The sequence below is a fragment of the Fulmarus glacialis genome, unplaced genomic scaffold (genome assembly GCF_000690835.1).
Source record: "Fulmarus glacialis isolate BGI_N327 unplaced genomic scaffold, ASM69083v1 scaffold15730, whole genome shotgun sequence".
Classification (NCBI taxonomy): Eukaryota; Metazoa; Chordata; class Aves; order Procellariiformes; family Procellariidae; genus Fulmarus; species Fulmarus glacialis.
Window position 1 is genome coordinate 40068 of NW_009188456.1, and position 23361 is coordinate 63428.

Below are 23361 nucleotides of genomic sequence, written 5' to 3' on the forward strand. Positions count from 1 at the left end.
TTCTGTCATGAAAAAGAAAGTCTTATGTCATTATCTTCTCTGAATGTGAGATTTTGGAGGGTTCTTTGGTCATTTGGTCATCTGTGGTCTCTGTAGACTCTCTCAGAAACCTGCTTGTTCTGATGATCTTTGAAGAAGTATTTTACTGTTTTCTTTTTGTTTGTGGCTGGGGGGGTTTTGGGCGGGGGGGGGGTTTTTTTGTGGTGGTGTGTTTGTGGCTGTGTGGGTTTTTTGCAGTGTGTTCCTGTAACAGTTTAACTTTACATTTAATTTTGGACTGATTCTCTCTTTCCTATTTGGATAAGCTTCAACTTTTGAATTATGTCATCATACTTCAAGTAGCTTCCCAGACTTTTGTGGCTGGCTGGCTTTTCATGCTGTCCTGTCTCTTCAGACACTGCAGAAATTCATACCAAGTGGACTAGTATTGCTTGTAAATGAAGCAGTTAACCCATAAGGGCTGTCCAACAGTAAGAAGGCTGATAAAATGTTATGTTTTCTGCTGGAGTGGAATTCCATATTTTCACCTGGTATTAGATCATAGCTGAAGCAAGTGAAAACAAGTAGTTGTACGACAGTAATCTAATTTTCTAACATTTTGCAGATCTGTATTTTGAGAATTAGCTCCGCTATGGAGTGATAATGAACTTGTTCTTCCTATAGTGAAGATCTTGAGGAGGTGACTTTCTCAAAGCTTGTGGGATTGTTACGTCCTGGAGTCCTTTATTTCTGTCAAATTTGCAAACAGATTCAAAATTCGGATGCTTGTATATACACATGCACACAGAGGCATTGCACAGCCCTTGTAATATTAAGAAAGAAAACAGTATGAGTTCCAAAGGGTACCAGTTCAGTATCATTCCAATTTTTACCAAACATTTGATTTTTGACAAATTTTACTGTTACAATTTCTTAATAACCTGTAGCATGCAGGATAGTTCTCGTTGTTGAACTGAGTTACTAAGAAAGACTCCTTGTCAAGTAATTTCATGTTCTGAGGCATTATCTCTGGTGAATTGCTTATTTAGGCTCTTATGGAATCTCTAAGGAGAACTGTTCATTGTGATATCTTCCATCAGCTCTGTACTAATGCATTCTATGCCCATATTTATGCCAGCAACAAGTGTGAAATTTAGAATCTACATGAGGCAGAAATGACTCGGCAACCTTTACGATCAGAGACTGCTAAAGTACATAAGAAGCAACAGTAATTTTGGAAGACTTTCAGTAGTTCCTATCAACTTGGTCACTGTCATTCAGCAAACTATTTTCTCAAAAGATTTAAGAAAAGGTGTGAACAAGTCACTTCTGAAGTCATCTGTCATATTGAAAATTTTTACTTTCCTACTTGTTTGTGATTGTGGAATGTTGTAAGAGACAACATGAGCTTCCACATTCCTTTTCAAGGATGGCTCTGAGCTCATGTGGAAGCTACACAACAAAAAAGGGATTCTGCCTTCTCTCTTATGAAAGGGAGGAAATATTTGCATTGAGTCAAACAAACAAACAAAAAACCCCCGTAAAACCAAAAGTGCACATAAAAACCCCACAAACCACACCATACAACCCTGGAGGTTTTAAGATTGACTTGTCTTCAATAATTCTTTTCATCCAACTTTTGTCAGCTTTGAAGGGGGTTACATTCAGGTTTTACCACCTCAAGTATCACAAGTTTTCCTCTAGAATTTGTGGCTTTCTTGTGCTATGTTCTTTTACGCTCATGGGAGGCAGATATCCTAGCATTTATTGCATTAGTTCAAATAGTTGAACTCTTGCAACCCTTTAGTACAATTTCTTATTTGCACATCTCTGTGCCCTTCTAGATTCTCTTAGCTTAAGGTACTAGTGGAATTCCATTTAAATTAGGCTGCTGAGTTGTATAAATTGCCTGTAAGCCTTATTCTAAGGGCAGGCTGAATCACAATCTCCCAGGTTCTGAGAGGTAAGTTCATTCAATGTTTCTGGACTGAATGCTGAATAACCTGTCCTAGGCGCATTCTCATTCCTTGCTGAAAAGCTAAAAATGTACCTATTTTTTCACAAAGGATAACCTCAGTAATGGACGGGAGCAAGGAACTGTCACCTCAAGATATTACAGCGCATTTCCAGAAAGGCATTAGCAGCTTCTCAGTATGTTTGCTGAGAAATATCCTCATATTTGGCATCTGAAGAGCAGCTACTTGGAGTTCAGGAGATTGTTTGTTATGTACTTAACTGAAATATCTGGAGAATATATTGTGTGATTCTGCAGTCAGGGTTAGGGGTTTGGGGTTAGGATTAGGGGTTAGGGCTCTGGCTTCCATCACATGAGTTACGTTGCACCTCAAAAGTCACCTGCATTGGAAAATGCATGTACAGGCACTTGTAAAAAAGGAAAACTGATTAATGCAAAATATGTGGAATTCTTCAAGATGCATTTTTTGTAATACATCCTCTTTTTCCACTCTCCCTTTCTGGTCCACCCATGTAAGGCTTCTTTGAAAGAGCTCTTTGTTTTTGTAGAAGACGAGAGAAGTTGGTGCCTTGTCATTGGTATTCAGAAGACTTACAGAAATAAAATGGATAATACAGGCAAAAGCTTCTCCTGAGTTCATGGACTTTGTGTTTACTAAGCTTAAAAACATACGTGGATAACTGATTTTGACATGTAGACGCTTCATATTAAGTTTTCCCTCTTTGTTTTTTAAACTGGGAGAAGCTTTAAAAGTACATATGTAGAAGATGAAGGAATTAATTTGCTTTAAAATCATGAACAAGATACGTAAAATACTTCAGAATATAAAAAAAATTTTGGGTTGCTTTTTCTCTTTTATTTGTATAAACAAAAAGCAGTACAATGCAAAGCATACTTAAGGTTTGATATTAGCATGAGTAATGTCCACAGGATAAACAACTTTTTTTTTTTTTTTAATGCTATGTAAAACTGAGATATTTCCACTCTATAGTGAAGTTCTCACATACTCTGCTATCCCAGCCACCCATTATGTACAGCTCAGGACTTAGTGAGCCAAAGGTGGTTTCTCTGTAACTCATAAATTGCTTCTTTTCCATGAGAAATTCTAGGCCTGTAAACTTGAGGATGAGCAGCTTATCTCTCTGCTTGTCTTGTGGAATGCTGTGTGAAAAGATGCATAAAAGTTAGTTTATCTCAATTTCAATCTACTTTAAACATTTCATTATGCTGTATAATTCCACTAGTAAGATATTTTTATTGCTTTCCTAGCTGAGGTTCTGATTCTGATGCAAGCCTTATCTTGTCAGGTTCTTGTCACAAGAAGCAGTCCAGACTTGGAGATCCCCCTTTTCATGTCAGATCTTTCTCTAATGGTTTATTCCTCTAAGGAACACATCACTCAAATGTGGTTTCCTTCTGGAAATAGAGAATGGTCTGGTGTAGCTCTTATTTGCTGAGGCAGCAGGTAGATGGTTAAAGTAGTTTTGTGCTCAGTGAAGCCATTAGTGAATTATTACCCCTTTAAGAGTTTTAACAGGGAACATCTAGAATCTTTTGCCTGTATTTGAACCATGGTTCAGTGCCGATAAGACATACCAAATTTCCTGTTTTCCCCTCCATCTTCTTAACACAATTGGGTTAAAAATAACTCTCAGAAAAAATTATTTTTACCCAGGCTTGTGATTAGCATTGTAGCAGGGATTAACAAACAGTTTATTATTGCAAGTGAAGGGCAGCAAATGGCTCTGTGAGAATGCAAATGCATAAATAAGGAAGCACAAGCACAGGGGACTCTTTAAAACACATCAATTATAAAATTGACTTTCATAAGCGTATTTTAGTTCATTTAAGTTTCCTATGCAAAATAATTCACGTATAGTTTTTTAATTTCTTTTCAGGTCTGTAAACAGCCAGTACTGCAGAAAAGTTATAGGTGGGATGGTTTGGAACCCATCTATGAGACGATCTTTGTCTGTTGAGCATCTGGAGACCAAAAGCCTTCCATCTCGATCACCTCCTGTTACCCCTAATTGGTAAATCCAGTTTCAGCCTTTCCCATACCTTCCAGCCTCCTACCTTTTCTAATTGTATGTACTCTAGCAGAATAATTATGTAGTGTGTACATATATTTTCAGAATAACAATGTTTAAGTATATATATATGATAACAAGAGAAGAGTGGGTGTCACTTACCTCAACTTTAGCAAGACTTTTGATACTGTCTGCCAAAATATTATACCCAAGTTAAGACATTATGTTCTGAAAGGGTGGACAACAAGATGGTTTAAAAAAAAAAAAAAAAAGGTTGAATGATTGGGACGTCATCAATTCAGACAGTTGTTAATGGGTCGTACTCTACCTGGAGGCCAGTAACAAGTGGAGTACTGCAGGGATCTATCTTGGGACCTGTCCTGCTTAACATCTTTATGACCTGCAGGACGCAATAGAGTGTTTGCTCATAAAGTTTGCAGACGACACCAAACTGAGTCAATACGTTTGGGGGCAGGGCTGCTATCCAAAGGGACCTTGATAGTCTGGAGAAATGGGCCAATAGGAAATGTATGAAATTCAATGAAGACAAATGCAAAGTCCTGGAAAGGAAGAACCCAGTGCAACAGTATTTTCTGAGGTGCAATCTCTGGAAAAGGACATGGTAATCTTTGTAGGCAGCAAGCTGTACATGAGCTATCTGGTGTGCCCTGGCAGCAAAGAAGTCCAACAGCAACCTGGCGGTATTAACAGAAGCATAGATAGTAGATTAAGGGAGGTGATTATCCCCCTTTTGCTCAGCATTCATTAGACCTTATTAGAATGCTGCAGCTGCTTTTGTGTCCACTAATACAAGAAAGATGCTAACAAACTGGAGTGAGCTCAGCAAAGGCCGCCAGCCACCAAGGTAGTCAGGAGGCTGGAGCAACTTACCCTGTGAGGAGAGGCTGAGACAACTGCATTTGTCCAGCCTGGGGAAGAAAGGGTTTCAAGATGCCTAACAACAGCCTGGCAATGCTTAGGAGGAGGCTAGCTAGAGGATGAGGCCAGGTTCTTCACTGTTGCATGGTGGAAGGATGAGGCAACAGGTATGTGTTGAAACAAGAGAGGCTCTGTCTGGACATAATGAAAAACTGCTTCATCACAAGGACAGCTGAGCAATGGTTGCTTAGAGAAGCTGTGCGGTCTCCATCCTTCAAGTTTTTTGAGATCTGACTGGATAAAGCCTTAAGCAGCCTCCTCTGACCTCAGTTGGCCCTGCTTTGAGGAGTAGGTTGGACTAGATGACCTCCGTAGGGGGTCCCTTCCAACCTGAATTATCCTATGATTAAAACTTTAACAATACAGGTAGCATTTTAGAGGCAGGGGGAAAATCAAATCAGTTCAGTGCAGTGAACCTAGTAATGTATGATTGCCTAGTATACCATACAAAATGTTTAAAAAATGATTATTTAAAGTGAGACCTGTAGGCCTGTCATGAAGATTTCAGGACATAGATTGCAATAGGATAGAAATTTCACTTTATCAAAGTTTTATGAATTATTCTGATCTTCCAACTTGTGTTTGTGTTCCTTATTTTTAAGGCGGAGTCCTAGACTACGTCATGAAATTCGTAAACCACGACACTCATCTGTAGATAACCTTACAAACGAAATTAGTTATATTACTGAAACGGAGGACGTTTTTTATACATATAAGGGCTCTCCAACGTCAAAGGACAGTGATTCGGAGTTCTCTCAAAACCGTAGTCCACAGAGGAGGTAAGGACTTCTGCAAACAATTCATTGCCTGTTTTGATTTTTTTAAAAACACCAAACAAAAAACCAAACAGCTTTAGTATAAAACAATCATCATCAGTTATAATATTAAAATGAGTTCAAACAGTTTTATGTTTGCATAAGCTTTATTTTGACAAATTGCTAAACTGCAAATGCCATGACACAAAGTGACAAGTTAAAAACAAACCAGCCCTTCATCCCTAAACAATTCTCAGTAATTGAGTTCTCGGTAAAATTAGAGAAGCTATTAAGCCATGCCTGTTCATATCTGTTATATCCTGTTTCCTAGTAGCTTCTGCATCCCTTTCCTACCTGTTATAAACTCTTCCTTTTTTTGTGGGGGGAAGACTTATTGAACTCTTTTGAGAGTTCGCTTATGTTCTACTTCATCAGCTCAGCATCATCAGTTGAAAGAGTTACTGCATTTGAATAAACACAAGAACATAGTAATTCTAGAGGTCATCCATCTTTTTCTCCCTCAGAGGAATTGTAGATTGCTAGTCTAAAAGCAGTCTTTGCTTTTTGCCTTGAGGCATTTTTGCTGTATTCCTTGAGAACTGACTTGTTCTCCCCTGCAGTAGTCTAACCACTGCTAGGTTTGCTTCCAGGGCTTGAAGCACCTATCTTTGTGTACTGATTATTTGTTTGCTCATATATTACATTTTATGTGTGGCTTCACTCTTATCTTACAGAGGTACTTCTTAATGAATAACTTCAGATTAACACAATATTAACTTAAGAAGTAATGTACTAAGTTATTGATTGTTCAGTCTCAAAAAGAAAACAGAGCTACTTTAAAACTTTCAGCTGGGGAGAATACTATGTATTAAAATGCAGGTTCCTTTGTACTGTTACAAAAGGAAAATGGTTTCTAGTGATCCCTAGTAACTTTAAGGCAAGATGTATTTTGAGAAGCGATGCATTAATGGAAGCTGATAGGATCTCTGTGATAGTGTGCAGCTATTAATCATAGCTTTAAACTCTGGATTTAAACTGTTTTCTTCAAATTTTAATTAATTGTTGTTTATCATTATTATTATTATTTATGTATTGTTACTACATTACAGCAGAGAGGTTTCTATGAAAGACGGGAAAAATTAACATGTATGCATATTTGGAGTTTGTCACGGTGGTGTTTTAAATTGTTTTTCTATTTTTCTGACTGGAAGTCAGATGAACCTTAGTACTAGTAGTGTCAGTAATAGCCATGATAATATATAAAAGTGATGCCTTTAGATGTTGCAAATAGCCATAGATAGGAAGCCATGTCTTTCCTGTGTTTTAACATTTACAGATTATACACTTTTTTAGAGGTATTTTCTGAGTAAAAATAATGAGAGGCAGACCATAAGAGGAGATGATGAGGGTAGAAGCTGTAGACAGAAAACTAAGTTACCATGCTGTGTTCTGTGACTGGCAGGTTGTGTCCTGCCAGTTAGTATGTTGTTGGCTTTTTTTCTTTTATTTTCCTTTTTCTTTTCTTCCCCTGTAGTTTTTTCCTTTTCCTTCCTGTTTCACCTTTCCTATGCCTACTGAGAATGGAGTGGGAAAGCCTGCTTTTATGCTGTTTCTCAGACAGTGAAAGTAGGATGTTCAAAATTTGAAAATAGCACATTCATTTATTTTCTGAGCACTAAATGACTCTGCTGTATCTAAGTAATATCGTTCACTGTGGAGAAGATTACTGTTATTACCTCATATAAACCAAATTTTCTATGCATCTTATGCATTCTTGGTTTCTTGGGTATGTTTATAATATTTGATACTCTGCAGATAACTGGAAAAAATGCTTGCATAAATCTGATTAAGTTTGAAGTGTGTGTTTTGGAAGGAGAATGTAACGCATGGAATGAATGATCCGTTGTACTGTTACTTTTGTGAAGTAAAATGGTCATTAACACTTTCCTTTTTAACAGTTGAGGTAAAACATACAGTAACCGTACAAATAAAAAAAAAGTTTCTTCTCTACACTGAAGTTTTCAACAGTTTGTTAGTCCACATTCCAGTTTTTCTTCCTTTATATTCTTACAGTAGTCATTGCTTGCCTCACTCCCCTTGTTGAAAGATGTAAAGTAAAATTAAGTATATATGTGCAGTCAGATCTTTCTTTCCTTGAATGCTTTATTGAAAGAGGGAATCTTACCCTACCAACTAAATCTGTTTTATTAAAAAAAAAAGTTTAACTTGCATATCTTCAGTATTAAATATGGACAAACACTTGTCCTGGACTTTTGCCACACTTCAGGAATGTTTAGATATTAACTATAAATCACCTTGCAGTATACTGATAAAGCTATCTTACCCATTTTTGCCATGCTGGTCTTTAGTAGATTTGAATTGACATAACTGAAACATGTTATGGAAAAATATTGAAATTGTAAATCTGGTTTTCTTTTTCCTTAGAGGAGAGCCAAGAGTAGCTTCTCATAGTCCTGCTAATGTATGTTGTCTTTAGAGGGTTTTTTCTTTACTGCCTAGCCTGCCATCTGAGACCATCAAAAAAGTTAGTTAATGCTAATTATAACTAATGAATAGCTTTGATATGAAAAAAAAATCTGGAAATATTTTGAAAGCTCCTAGAAAATGCTGATTTGTAATTGCTGAATTGTTGTGTCTGGGACCTCAAATCGTAATTATAATCATGCAGATTTTTGTAAACTAAATATGTTTACATCAATTTCATTTACTGTATCTGAAGCTCAAGACAGTGCAAGCTGCAGTTAGCATAGGATATGGCTCTTCTCTATTTTTCTGGCTGCCATCAGCATTTCACGGGTGGGGGGCATAGTTTTCACCTCTTTCACTTCAGCCCCTGGGTAATGTTTTAAGTCCTCTTTGTCAAAACAAGTGGTCCAAAATAGACCTACCTTCAAACTGATCTGTTGTGGTATAGTGCTTTTTGAGACAAATATATAGGTAACGTTGTATAACAAGAGTTACTGTGTACCTAATCCTACCAAGGCACGTTTGGAACTTTGGTGGGTATCAGAACTGTAGAAGCCACCACCACTGCTGGCAGAATACATACACCTGCACTTATTTCCCTATATACCTTTTTTTTACCTCCTGACAATATCAAGTATAATTGTTTTCTTAATAACTGATTTTCTTCCTTGCTGTGTTTACTCACTTAAGGGAATCAATCAAGTTCTATTTTCTTTCTATAAAACAGTACACAATTTAGAAAACAAGTTATGTGGAACAGCTCTTAGTTTAGAGGGCATAAAACACCTCAGTTATTAACATTTCTTCTTCCATTTCTTTAAATATGTTGTACTGTATCGACATGTCAACACCTAGAACTATGTTTACTGTTAAATACTTCTAAATAAGCATGCTGGCGACGAGGGCCAAGAATATTTTGTCATTTATTATATTGTTTCTCTGAAGAATACAGTGATTATTTTAAAAAATAGTTTGTGTGAACGTTCTGCCTTCTAACTGAAATTTATGAGGTATATCCCACAGGCTGTGACTGGCAAAAAGAAAATTAGGAAATAGAGCAAATCATGCGCATAGGTGAACTACAGAAAACGAGGGCAAGCTTGTGTCTCGTGTTGATGTAGCTAGACTGCTTCTGCTACCTAAATTATCTAAGGTACTTTCACATTCAAGTACAATTTGAGGCTCAGACATAGTGAAAAGAAGCAATTTTTCTCTCTCAGTTAGTGTCTGCAGAAAAGATTGGAGCTGTCTATTACATATGTATTATAGACAAAAAATTGCTCTAATCCCATATTAACATATATTAAATAGAGCTTTATTCACAGGGTATGAATAGGTTTGCCTATCTAAGCCAACTATCTCAAATCACAGCTGCATACAAAACCTGTCATCAAAGACAGTGCTGAAGAGGACTTCAAGAGGACTTTTGTTTAGCCCAGGGCTCCCCAGCCTTTGTGAAGAAAGCTTCCCCTGTCAGTTCTTTCTCCTTTTTGTTGCCCTGCTGCTGTCCAACTCATCCGACTGCTACTGCCACTGAAAAATTAACACTAACACAGACATGGAGCCCACACTGAGCCTTCCGAAGTCTCATAGGTTGCTTTCTGTGTTATACCACACTTTTTGTTATGGCTGTGCCTCACCAGTTCAGAACAGGTAATCTAGTCTATCTTCTGATTATATGTTGTACTCACTCTGTCACTATATTTATCCCATGTCTACATACATATGCATTTGCCACTACTATTATTTTGTTTTTAAAATGATTTCAAGAATAATACTGAGATAAAACATACTAATCAGTAAGTGCACTTGTTTGATAACTGTTTTTCAGTTAAAATTGGCTTTCCCTAATCTTGACTTCAGCTTCCCTGTTTTATTTTCTTCAAGCTGTTTTTCTTGAGAGATTTGCATTTTCTTCATTGAAGCATTGCTGCTACTGACTTACTACATTTCTTATTTTAAGCAAGGTAGAAAACCTCTCTGTTCTGTGAAGTCACATATCTTACCTTCAGATGTCCTTAAACACTGAGGTATGCATTAGGGAAGGGTTATGAATACGAAGTCTTACGGCTTTTCTTTAAGATAGAAAATAAATTAAATTGTATTATGAGGCTTTATTATTTCTAAAGTTGTCTCTGCTGAAAAGCTGCATTAATTTGCTTTTTTTTTCAAAGTTGTGTCATACCAACAGGCTACCTGGCATCAACCCATCCTGACCATCTGCTATCCTGATAGGTAGCCTGAATAGAGCTCCTGGAAGAGCTTACCTTTGAGAAAAATATTTCCGTTTCAGTGTAACAGGCTTAAAACAGCTGGTTATTTTTAAAGGCAGGCTAATGGACTTGTGCAGGACATTCTTTTTGATCACAATTTTCCTTGTTTTTTTAGCCTGGTATGGTACCTGAAGACTACCACAGTTGTAGTTTATCTTGATAAAGGTACCACTAGAGTTTCCAAATTTGGAATGAGGAAAGCCTCACTGGTGTAGAGGAACAAATCATTGTTACTGATATGCCTTTCTGTGACACTAATGAAATCTGTATGCTACTGTGTCATTTGAGGGCAAAAGGCAACAGCAAAAATGAAGTAGTCATATTGAAGTATGTGACACTGTTTCAGGACCAGGTTGGGAAATTCCAAAATGTCTTCAATTTAAGCAGTAACCTTCAAATCTAATTTGGCTTTGACTGGGGCAATAGGCTAATTATGTTCTGGAATCATGTACTCTGACATGCTTGGTCTTGTATCAGATGACATTTTTTGTTGTGAAAGACTGCGCTGTCCATCCCCAGCGCAAGTTCTGGTTCTCAGTATTGACATTTGTTTTTTTTAAAAATAAATTTAAAATGTAGTTAATATATAGGGAATGTAACTTAATGCTTATCACACTCTGTGTAGGATCCTTCACTGATGAGCTGTTACAAGAAGAGAAAAAAATTGAAAGAAACTAGCTTAGCCTCTCTCTTCAAGTAAATAAGTGAAAATTGAAATTACTAAAATGAGTTTGCTTGTTTCCTTATGTTCAAGTATTTGTTGTAAATTAAAAATCTGTAGATTTAAATGTTTCAATAATACGCACCTTAAACACTTTGTGAACTTAAAATACCAAGGTCCAAGGTTTGCCATGAAAACATAGAAATGTAACCAAGTAGTATTTAAGGAGCTTTGAACTTTAATTTTCCCTGTATGTTCCTTTCCTTTTTCTCAAGCATCTTCTGGTGCCTGAGGTGTGATACAGAGGTTCACACTTCACAGTGAAATGAGAAATGAAAGTGAATAAATGAATGTCAAGAAATGAAAACCACTGTGTTGTTTAATGCTCTTTACCTCTGAGAAACCAGCTGCAGGAAGCTGCATGGTTTTCAGCAAGTCCCTATGAAAAGGGAAGAGTATCAAAATGGATTTAATTTTTAATCTGGCTTTGTGGGAAGACCATGTGTTGTTACCAACACCCACACTTGCCCTTTAATTGAATATTGTCTCATTAAAGTAATCTGGTGTCTCTTTCAGACAAGAAGGTGTTAGAAGCAAAGGGCTGCTGAAACAAACAGGTTTCTTTGTGGTTCAGGATAATCTTATTCATGTTACCTATGCAGGACCAATTTCTCCCTTTATGTGAGAAGCAGAGCTTATTTTTGATTCAGGTTTAATGGCTTGTGCTTTTTAAAAATGTTTTTATACTATAGGTAGAGTAGTTTGGAGTGTTAATATAGCTGTTGCTTGCCCTCTCAATGCCCTTTTTCATGTTTTTGAACACACTTTTCTGAGTGGGAAGGGTACATGTGAGTAAGAATATATAAATTTAACTGTGTATATAAGGTGCTATTTTAAGGGAAAAAAATAACGGGATTATTGGCTTGGAAAAGTAAGCTGATAAAGCTGTGTGGAGGGTCTTGCTGCTTGAACTGTGTTCAGTTTCTCTTGTTCACTCTGTAATTAAACCAAAGATGTCTGTTTGGTTTAGAATGGCAGACTGCATAGGAACAAGTGTTTTAGTAGTTTTTTAGCGTAGACTCAGTGACCTAACAGAAAAGATCAGCTGTGAAATTTTCTGTTTAACCTGTATTTCAGAAAGAAGATTATTGTAAAACACATTTTTAAGTGATGAGGTATAGTATCAGTCAGTAAGAGAAACTTACTGACAGATGAGACATTATAGATCTTCTATTTGAAGTCGTACATTGATTGGTGAGAGAAATCTGGCTAGTTATTCATAGATGTGAGTGTATGATGTTTGAGGAGAACCAGAAGGCTGGAGGGGTTGAGGAGGGGCTGGTTGCATTGTTGCCTTACTCTGCCAAAAGACGGTTATCAAGAATATGGAGCCAAGTCTTCTTGGAGTTGCACAGCAGAAACATGTGAGGCAATGGACACAAGTTACAGCAAGGGAAATGCTCAAAAGACAGTGGGCGAGGGGGGGGATCACACTGAGATTAGTTAAGTCCTCGTACACATTGACAGAAAGGTGGAGGTGTTTCCATCCTTGGAGAACCTCAAAACACAGCATGACAAGGACCTGAACATCCTCATCTAACTTTGATGTTGGCTGTTCTTTGAACAAGAGTTTAGGTGATCTCTAAAGATCTCTTCCAACCTAAATTACTTTGAGTCTACAATTCTGCTTGTTATAAATGCAATATATTCCTGCATAAGCTTTTCTCTTAAAGTTAAACATGTTTGCAAAGCTATAAAACTCTTTAACTTAGATTGTAAAACTATCTTTTGCTGGTGATATGGATGGCATAATGTGTACAGTGCCAGAATTGGAGGGGAAGGAAATGAAATGATGAACTACTATACGAAAAGGAAATTCACTTGCACTATGCTATGAATTTCTGGAAGTGCATATACGCTCCTGGTGTAAGTGTGATGCATCATCTGGTGAAGGTATTGCACTAAAAATAGATTTCCTGAATGTATGCTGTATTTGTTCAATTCTTTCAGCTTACCATTTTGATAGACAATAAACTGTAGCTGCATAGTGAGATTTGGTGAATATACTCTGGGAACACATCACTATTTTAACTAAAATACAATTCCTCTTGTGAACAAAATTTTTAAAGCACTACAGTTGATGAAAGTACCCTTCAGATGTATCCAGCCGAGTCCTAGTAACTATTTTCTTGGTAGAAAATTGCAAATAATTAAAAAAAAAAAAAAAATTAAATGAAGTTATTTACCCTTAATTTTTAATCATATACAGATGTGTTCAATTCCTTGTTCTTACAAAATCTGCTGCATTTCACAAGAGTCCGTTGTCCTTGTTCATGTACTTCAGTCTTTCTCAAGGAAGATGTCCTTCTAATACTAGGCAATGGATCTCAGAACATTTCAATTAGTTTCAAATTACAGTTTTAAGATTACTACTAATAGACTTCTATGAGTTTTACTGTGCTCTTCCACTCAAATATACATTAAAATAGTACATGTATATATTTTGCTTACACGTAAACCTTTCTTTTTAAATATATATCCTTATTAAAATGTACTACACTTTCCGTGCCAGTTCAAAAAAACAATCATTTCTCATCCAAAAAGTAAGTCTCAAAGTTGAATTGCAAATCTGTGATAAGACAAATTTTGCAGCAAGCCAAGCAGTTGCAGAGTGTCAGAATACATGAAACTTTTATGGAAAGTCGGTAAACTGGAATATGGTCCATAGAGGCAATGCAGAGTAACTGAAAGTATCCTTTTATGGGTGGTAGCAGCAGCTTACAAATGTGGATATTTGGAATGTGTAGAAAATCACTGAAAAAATTGTGTATACCGTGAAGTCCGCAAGTTTTTTCTGTAATGGTACTCTTACGTATGCAGTACAAAGAATCCTAGTGGCCTTCTTACACAGTCGTTTTGCTTGTAAAAATGCTGAATATTAACTGTACAAGTCATTCTGTATATAAATTTCTCTAAAAGGTAGCAAAAAAATGCTGCTGTAAATATCTTTTACTTATTTGGCTTATGAATACTAATCCCAGTTCTAATGGTGAGTTCTCAGAAAAGAGGTGATAATGGAAGTGCTGGCACGCTCAGTGTCCCAGACCTGCAGGTGTTACAATAAAAGAAGTTTTAAGAACTTCAAGAACACCACAAGGGCATAAACCTACAGATGTTTCCTTCAGTTGTTTGTAAAGGGGGAGTTTTGCTACAGTTCTATTGTTTCAGTTGTCCTTTTTCTCTCGGGGTTTTACTCCGCTGTAGTTTATCATCCTCAGTTCTCAGAATAGCAGAATTCCCTGGTAGGGCACACTGAAACGGGGAGGAGGGGTCTTTCCTTAAGACCTTTCCTTTCTGTCCTCCTGACAGAAGGGGAGGGTTAGATTTTTTTTTTTCCAGGGCAGAGAGTTTTATTATAAAGATCATGACTGACAGAGAAATCCATAGTGAATGAAAGATTGAAATGGCATCACTTTAGATATATTGTGAAGTAAGGAAGAGAAATTACCTGCAGTTTTAAAGTGTTTGCTTATTAGCTGCACCAATGGAAAGCTTAATCTCATTGCAAGGAAGGGCACTCTTTCTTGATGAAAAAGTTGAATGGCTGGTCTGGTGAGTGTTCTCTTTTATTGACTTAAAATATGGTCCTTGTCTGATGTTGTGAAATGAGGAAGATATGTTAGTAAAATGTGGAATACCATATAGCCAGAAAAGATCATCTAGTTATTCATGTTAACGTATCAGTGAGTAATTAAATGTTAGAAATACTATTTAAGGTGTGGAGAACAAAATTCTGCAGCTATAGCTGAGCTACTGAGGACTTTAGGAAGACACAGCTGCATTGTCCCTGATGAGTTCTTTTAAGCATTGAATTTGGTCACTTTCTACGTCAAATTTTTGGTTACCTTTTTCCATTTTAAAAGGTTACAGAAAGACTCAGTAACTCTTTCAGAGCTGATGTGTTTGAATTAAAGTGCAATAATTCAACAGATAAACCTTCAGGAAATATTACTAAGAATTTATATCCAAATGTATTGGTGAGATGATGAAAAACTTGCTGTATGTTTATACACGGTATACGAATGGAAACCCAAGTTATTATTTTCTGTCTCAAATGACCTCACTCTATTGGGCAGGAAAGAGGGGAGATGATATATTAAAATAGGGACATGGAGTCTGCTTGCATCACAGTGTTATGGGGTGTAAATTTTTGGTGAAGGCTTTTGAAAGGGGTTAACTTACGGCAATGTGAATCCCACATAGAATTTTGTAATGGAGCTGTAGCTCTACTATGGCAAGACGTACAATAGATGTACAGTTTCATTGTTCTTTGCCTCACAAGGAAATCCATTAGCTTAAACGAAAATAAATTCAATGTTTCTTTATTTTTAGCATGACTTCCTAAGGAAATAAGGCTTAGGTCATTGCACTACCTGTCTGCCTCTGTTCCCACTTTAGGGCATCTGGACAATTGCAGTCAAATCTAATGTAGGAGTTGAGTTTTCAAAGATGCAAAGTGTTCTACAAGACTAGTGAAAGTCAGTGACTAGGCAGAAAAAAAAAAACTTAAACTGAGCAATTACAGTACAAGTTCAATGGTTGTCTGTTCCACTTAAATGTGGGCTGATCAGGCAGCAAGTGAGTGCATGTTCCCAAAGGATCTGCTGTGCACTGCTGGCACTTAAGCGGGGGTAAAAATACTATGAGGATTGCAAACAAGGAGAACCAGAGGTATTTGTGGGAGAGTGGGGGTGGATGTCAGTGGAATCAGAAGGGGGGCATGACTGTAGTAAAAAAAAAAAAAAAAGGAAGAAATTTAGTGCTTTAGAAAGAAATTAAAAGTACACTCAACCCGAATCTCCACAAATTCTTAGGGAATCAAGTTTCACCAGCTCTGCTTTTCAAGGAAGACTTTCTTCATATTGTAGAATACGTAAAAGGAAACTTAACTGGACTGATACTGCTGCTATTTTTACTGCAGTTTTGATGAAATATAGTACATAATTCTTAGTATTGAGGTTGGTTTAGAGAATAATAATTGAAAATTTAACTGTATACGGTGAATTCCCTCCTATAATTTGACAATTCAACAACTCTACATTCAAACTAAACTATTTCATGTTTGTATTTTTCCAGCATGGACTTACATCACTCCAGGTTTTTTGGTCACTACTTAATTAAATTTGTAAAGCTATCCCATCTGCCTTAAACTTAGTTTGCTTTGCACGCACCTTTTTAGTAACTTTTACTTTCAAATTTATCTTAGTATCACAGCTCTTGTTTTAATTAATGTAATATAGTTTAGCTCACTGTTTCAGGTGATTTCCAATGAAGCTAATTGAATGCCTTGGAAAATGCTATGTACTGCAAATTTTGATTTCTTTTCCATGCTAGTTTGTCCTCATCTGTGTAACCACTTCTGCTTTAGTTATGTTTGTCTTAAAGATCTCTGTCAACATCTGTTCTGCTCTTGCATTATGGAATGTGTAAGAAAATTCATGCTTCTGAAGCAGCCTATGCTTATTTCTTGTTACCTATACATAAAGATTTTGCCACATTTGACTTTTTACAAAATACAGTCAGTAACATCTGTAGTCATTGTGATCCGCATCTAAAACTTTCTTAAATGATGTAGTGTGTCTTGCTAAATAATTGCCTCTGTAAACTCCTACATAGTTTAAGTTGCGGTAGCAGATGTGTGTTGTCTGTAGTTGGCCTTGTGCCAAAAGTGGAAGTGAGTGGTTAGAACTGCCCTGGGATTTTTCTTGAGTATTTTATAAATTCCATAATTGTCTGATTCAGACTTTCAGCATAGGATTAAGTATTCCTTAATGTACTGTGAGTGCAGCTTTTGGCTTTTTATACAGGCGTATTGGTTTTTTTAATTAGAGTTTAGTTCTTGTTTTCCTGAAGATTTAACTTATGTTCATTTACCTTTTTTTTTTAAACAGGTCATCTGAACACGAATCACCAAAGTGAGTTTTCTTTGAACTTTCTACTATAGAATCTCCAGCTTTAAGATGTATAATAAAATACATAATTTGAATTGATTTTTCAAAGTACTGGTCTTGTATGGTTAGAAGACACAAATAAATCTATAAACCAATGGAGATTGTAAAGATTTGTGAAATTGGGGTGCGGAAAGTCTTAAGTTCTAATACACCCTTAATCACTCTTAGCAAAAAAAGTTGGTTAAAAACTGCTGTAAAAGTTTAATGATGCAAAAGTCCACTGGTAATCTTATCTGGTAACTCTTTATATAGTGCCAGAAGGCATTAACTGAAATAACTTGTTGTATTTTTCTGGTATTGTTAATTTTTTTTTTCTACACTGAAAAATCATTATGATCTGTAATCTCAACTTGTAAGTGAAATGTTTTGGGTTTTTTTAAATTACTATGTTCTGAAAAACTTATTAGGATGTATTTACATATACTATGTTCCTACTTGCTTACCGTTGATTTCACAGGAATCCTGAAGAGTCCTGGAAGCTATCAGATAAAATCCAAATTTTGACAGTATAATTCTTTTAAGTGTTATTATAATTCACTACTCCAAAGTATTTTCCAATTATTGAGAGTGAATAATATCTCCCCAACACTGAAAAAAATTTTCTGTAATAACTGAAAATTCTGCAAATGTTGCATAAAACACTTCATTCCCATTGGCAATTACACATAGTATAGCTGAACATCAGAAATATTACGGCAAGAATAAGTTTGCTTGATGGCACCTTTCAGAATGTTTACGTTTGTTGCAGTCAGATTTCCACAGGCCGAGAAATAAGTGTTTGCATTATTGAAGTTTGCTGCAGTGCGAGTCCCATACTTTAAAAGCATAAGCTACATTCGTCTATAGTGTAGTATTAGTTCTTTATTAACAGCTAGCAGTGGCTGCTGGAAATGGTTCAGAAAAGCTTACATACATAGTGACCTAGTACCAGAGCAGAGATGAGTGTTTGAATTTACAAATTTCAATGCCAAGGTTTACTTGCATATACTTCTGTTACTTTAACCCTGTGAGAATTTGATGTTGCTTTTAGGGATAAACTGCAATAAACAACTAAAAGCCTGTGTACTTCCAAGGATCAAATATGTTTCATTGCAGTGCTGGGTTGTCAGTAGCAGTGCAGAGTATTCCTGCAAGATGTACAGCCACTGAGCATGATGACCTATCAGATAAGTGAAAGGTCTGTCTGCAGTGGGGTAATACAAGTAGCTAGGACTAGGACTCGGGTTTTGCCATATGCAGCGCTGTGTGTTAGTGGTGTGAAACAGTGTCTGAGCTATAGCTGAGCTTTCCCCAGGACAGAGGTTTTCACAAAGTACTGTGTAGTATTTATAAAGACGGAGCGGTTTGTATGTGTGGTATCTGTGAGTTTGATCCAATTAAAGAAGGGGTTTAGTTGTATTAGAGGTCTGGATTTCATCTTCTTCGGAAGAGGGCATGTAGCTAAATGAATGTTTGAATGGTCCTGGAGCACGACCAGGCAATTTGGCCAATTCTAAGATTCGAGGTGTTCATTTAATTACCCATTTTTGTTTTCTTTGAATTTTAAGGTTCTTGACTGACTAGGCCAGGTCTGCACCCCCATTTAATTCTGGGTCCTTCTTCATGGTTATAGCTACCTCAATGACAAATTATATTAACTGTCATTAAACCTTTCATTGTCACTTCATGTCCTATTTCTCTGACAATTTACCATGGCTTTTCTGCAAAGCACCTTCTCCCAGAGGGATAAGGTTGAGATGGCACTCATAAGAGGAAGGAATGAAAAACAAGTGTTTTGCAAGAACGAGAGTGGAATCATGGCAAAATGTTTTCATGGGTAGGATTGGCAACTGAAGTGCCTTTCCCCTGGGACTCAGCTCTCATCATGTTACTGTGATTTCTTGTACCACTGCAACAATGCCTTTCACTGCTAACATCCAAATATTTTGCTGAAAATGGTTTTGCTACTCCAGTTTTGTTTTGTCCATTCTTCTGATGTCCACTGATCAAATGATAGCCTTGGATCATACTCCAGTCCTGTTACCATGCACCTCAAGAAGCGGTGTTAAATCTAAAGTATAAAGTTGGCTTACTCTTTTAACTGGGCAGTACATTTGTATGTTTTACTATTTAATTTAAAAAACTGGATAACAATACCTTTGTAATATTTATTTATCCTTTTTAAATGAAGGGATGTATTGGGAAACAGTCCAACACGGAGTTCTCTGACCTGTACCTCACCTAAAGCCTTGGCTCTATCTCCAAATGGAGTTGGTAACATTTCTGGCTCTTACCCGTTGGAAGGGGTCCATAAACAGTTCTTAGAAACGTATGACAACGTTACAAAAAGTAGCTCGACAGAAGATTCCAGTCAATACTACTGCGATAAGGTATGTTCAATCGCCTTCTTTTAAAGTCAAAACTAGTACTAAATGTAGCTTTGAACTGTAGATTAAGAACCCACAAAAAGTGTGGTTATATTCCAGGATGAGCATATTTTATGCAGTAATAAGAATAAATCTTGTCTTACTACTCAAATTTATCCAAGATTGTGTACGCGGTATGATAGGCAAGCCTGCCAATTGCATTGATTTCCACAGTGTCCAGGTTTCCAGAAGCATCTCCAGAAGTTCCTAGTAGAATGGGAATACTTACGTGATTAAATCTTATTTCTCCAAGGAAAGATCAGATAACTCAAACTGCTGTATGTCTTGATAGCAGGCACAACTCTGCTTTATCCTAGGCGTCTCCTCTTTAGGATGGCTAAACATCATCCTTTGAATTCTACGCTGGCTAGAGAGCAGCTGCTCCCTGCTAGCATTATAGTAGTGGATCATTCCTCCTCTTTCTCCAGCCTGTTCTAGAGTGGTGCTGAACAGCTTCCTAACCTGCCTGTGCAGTAGCTGCTGCCGACTTCTAATCCTTCTGGCTTGTGGATCTCTTGCAGAAGATACCAATGCACCCATTTACAGAAGAAAAATTAGGCAAAAAGTAGTCGCTTCATAGTCCTTAGAGCAGAATCGATTCAAATGTGTTGCACCAAACATTTTTTTCCCTTTAAGTCACATTTAGTAAAGACAGCACATTGAAAATTTTAGTAGGAGCTATCAAGTGAGAAAGCTATGATGAGAGTAACAGTGTTAGGACAGAGCAAGCAGAGAACGTACTTGCTGTTATGTGTGTTGCTATTTTTTACAGTTTAAAAGGTTACAATCATGAGTGAATTTTGTAACCTTAGCTTCTTCCTATTTTAAACGTGGATTTACATAGAGTATTGTTATTCAGCACATCTAAATTTGGATGCACTATTTTCTAATTTGCTGCTATTTTCTTTTAAAAATTAGACAAGTTTTGGTTTGTTTTTTCTATGTATTGCAGAATGACCTAATTGAGGGAGATTTACTTTTGGTGCATATCATACCAGATGAAGATGGGAAGTTTGGATTTAATCTAAAGGTAAAACAGCAATCTTTTAGTTATTTTTAAATGCTTTATAGAGATACTATGCTTTGTCTTTATGATTATTTTTCATTTTTAATGCAAAGCTTTGGAGAAAGCAGTATATTCTACAGGAATTTCTTATGGACCGAGAATTTTTAGAAGTGGCAACCTAATTCTTAAATGCTAAAGCAACATTTACAGAAATAAGCCTTTACTAGTTCTGTGGTTTTTAGTTGCATATACTATGGGCATGGCAGATTTCCAAAGCAGACTGCCTATTTGGCTGCTTAAATATGAACTTGGAAGCCTAATTTACGGCATCAACTTTTGGAAAATTTGACCTCTGTATTATAAAGCAAGTTAAATAGTTTGTGCTATCCAATTGAATGTATCCATTAAAAATCATATTGGAAAGGTGAAAATAAATTTATGAAGAAAATGGAAATTACTATTGATAATTGACTGTTGTAAATTTTTGACATTCTCTCACTGAAATTCCATTTAGGCAGATAGTGCAAAGTAGCCATAATATCAAAATCGGGGCAGAACACTGTCCACCTTGCAACTTCAAGTGTTGAATTAGGCTTGCTTGAAGGGTAGGGTTAGAATAAGTGCTGCATTTGATCTGTTTATTGCCTATTAAAATATATGGCCAAGCGAAGACACTGGGTCTAGTTTGCTGGAAATTGGTAGATTTAAAGATACTGCACCCTCCCCGCTCTTTACTGATGAAAATTCAATCTTACTCGTCCTGTCTATAATGACAGAGCATAAAGATTATATAAAAACAAAAATGAGTGATTACTTGTCTTAAATGCTGCTTATGCTTATTATAATGAAATATTTATGGTTGTTATTTACTTGACATTCCTCTAGGGTGGTGTAGATCAAAAAATGCCATTAGTGGTATCAAGAATAACTCCAGGATCACCTGTAAGTAAATTAAGACTTTTAATCCCTCCCTTTATTACTCCCTCTACCACTCACACAGGTTCGTACATGTAGGAATTTGGAAACCCATAACCAGTATGAGATAGCAGCTGAGCTGTTCTCTTTAGAAATTGATTTGACCAGTGGTTTCTTAAACCACAGATGAAAAGATCTGGAAGTGTTAGCCAAACAAGATACCAGTAGAAAGCATGTTTGTTCCCTCCTGTCATCTCAAAAAGTGCATCTTGAACTGGAAAATGTTTGATGAGGGGCAAGAGCAATGACTGAAGATATGGATCACTGTTCATTGAAGAAGTGAGTAGTCTGGGCCCCTGCAGCCTAGAAGAAAGTAGTTTAAGGGAGATGTAGTAGAGATCTGCAAGATTAGGAGCACTGTGAGCAAGGGATTCCAGTAGAAAAACTACAGGCTACCAAACTAAGTTAGTGAAAGTCAGGTTCTTCATGCTTAGTGAAGTAGTTCTTCATGCATAATATAGTAGACCTGTGAAACTCCTTAACAAAGGCTGCTGTGGTTAAAATAATTTTGTGGGTGGTCAGGAGAGGACAAATAGTTGGGAGAAAAACCTGCTAGCAGTTACTGAATAGAGAAACCATGATAGGCTGAGGAAATCCTTAGGGCTAAAAATATTTATAGGATGGGAAAGTACTTGGCAGGGGAGAGGGGGTGCAGAATATGTTTGCTCTGTTCTTATTTTGCCCTGGATTTTTGCTTGTGGAAATATTTATGGACTAGATGGAACACTCATCAGAATCAGTACAGCCATTGAATTCTTCTGTTGAATTGTGAAATAATAGTAATATAACATCTTGATAACTTTTTTCTAAATAATTACTACATAAATTTGTGAAGGCATATGCTATCTTATCTCAAATTTTTTTCACTCACCCTCTTCCAAAGTATATTTCCCAACTCTCATAAAATTATTTCAGTGCAAACTTGATAGGAAGTATTGCTGGCTTAATCCTAAAAATCCAATGTACTCTGTATCTTGTAGACTTTTGAAATTTGATAATCAGTCACAGGACTGATATCTCCATGTCATGATGTAAATCGAGCTAAAACAGGTTGTTTGAGAAGTTGTTTTTGTCACATATATGATTTGTGGCTTGACTTATGCAGTGCATAGCACTCCTTTATGAATACAATAATTATTTGAATAAAAGAGTAGTAGGAAATTATCATTATAACTTAAATCCACAAAGTGAAAATAAAACAGTCCTTAAAACGATTCACAGTCAACCTAGCAAACTTCTTAAGGGTGATTTGAGATACTGAAGTTAATGTAGGGCAAACAGGCTCATTCCACAATCGGAGAATGAAAGATGCTTCTCCAGAGGTAGTGATTTCCTTTGGCAGATTCAGATTGTCTTCTGGGAAGTATTGATCTGGTTTTTTCTCTTGGATTGGAAAAGGACTGGATTTTTAACTTACAGGCTTCATTTAAGTGTCTCCAGTTAGGAGCATAGGCATAGATGCAAGTGACCAATAAGCTCTAGTAAGCCATCAAGTGAGCAAGTTATCCAGGGTCAGGGAATAAACTGGAAACAGTTATACAGTACAATATACTCAACACCAGTGTTACAGAAATCACATCATGTTACAGCAAGAGGAAAACAATTGTACTTATTTTTAGAGCGTAGCAGTATTAACATTGATTATATTGTTTTCCATAAACTAAATTTCACCTGTTCTTGACTGTTTAATGAAATGTAGCTGATATTTGAAAGTTCAAGTTAAGCAGTCTGTGGAATGCATTTTTGTTATTTTAGCTCAATGATGCCTTTCCTTCATTGTATTTGCACTATTTTAACTTGCTCTCGATTCACTCATTACCCTGTAAATTGTTCTCAGATTGTGGTTTAACCCAGCAGGCAGCTAA

General features: G+C 36.5%; 1 protein-coding gene across 1 annotated transcript in view; it reads left to right on the forward strand.

The window, feature by feature from the left end:
- The window catches only part of LOC104077468 (tyrosine-protein phosphatase non-receptor type 3-like), a gene marked incomplete at both ends in the record, with an annotated part of 58037 nt that extends 36574 nt beyond the window's left edge, over positions 1–21463 (forward strand). Inside the window, 6 exons of the mRNA XM_009578723.1 lie at positions 3853–3987; positions 5526–5702; positions 17051–17074; positions 19281–19479; positions 20468–20545; positions 21407–21463. Of these exons, the coding sequence (XP_009577018.1) occupies positions 3853–3987; positions 5526–5702; positions 17051–17074; positions 19281–19479; positions 20468–20545; positions 21407–21463 (670 nt within the window). The remainder of the gene's footprint in view (positions 1–3852; positions 3988–5525; positions 5703–17050; positions 17075–19280; positions 19480–20467; positions 20546–21406) is intronic.
- Between the last annotated feature and the right edge of the window lie 1898 nt (positions 21464–23361).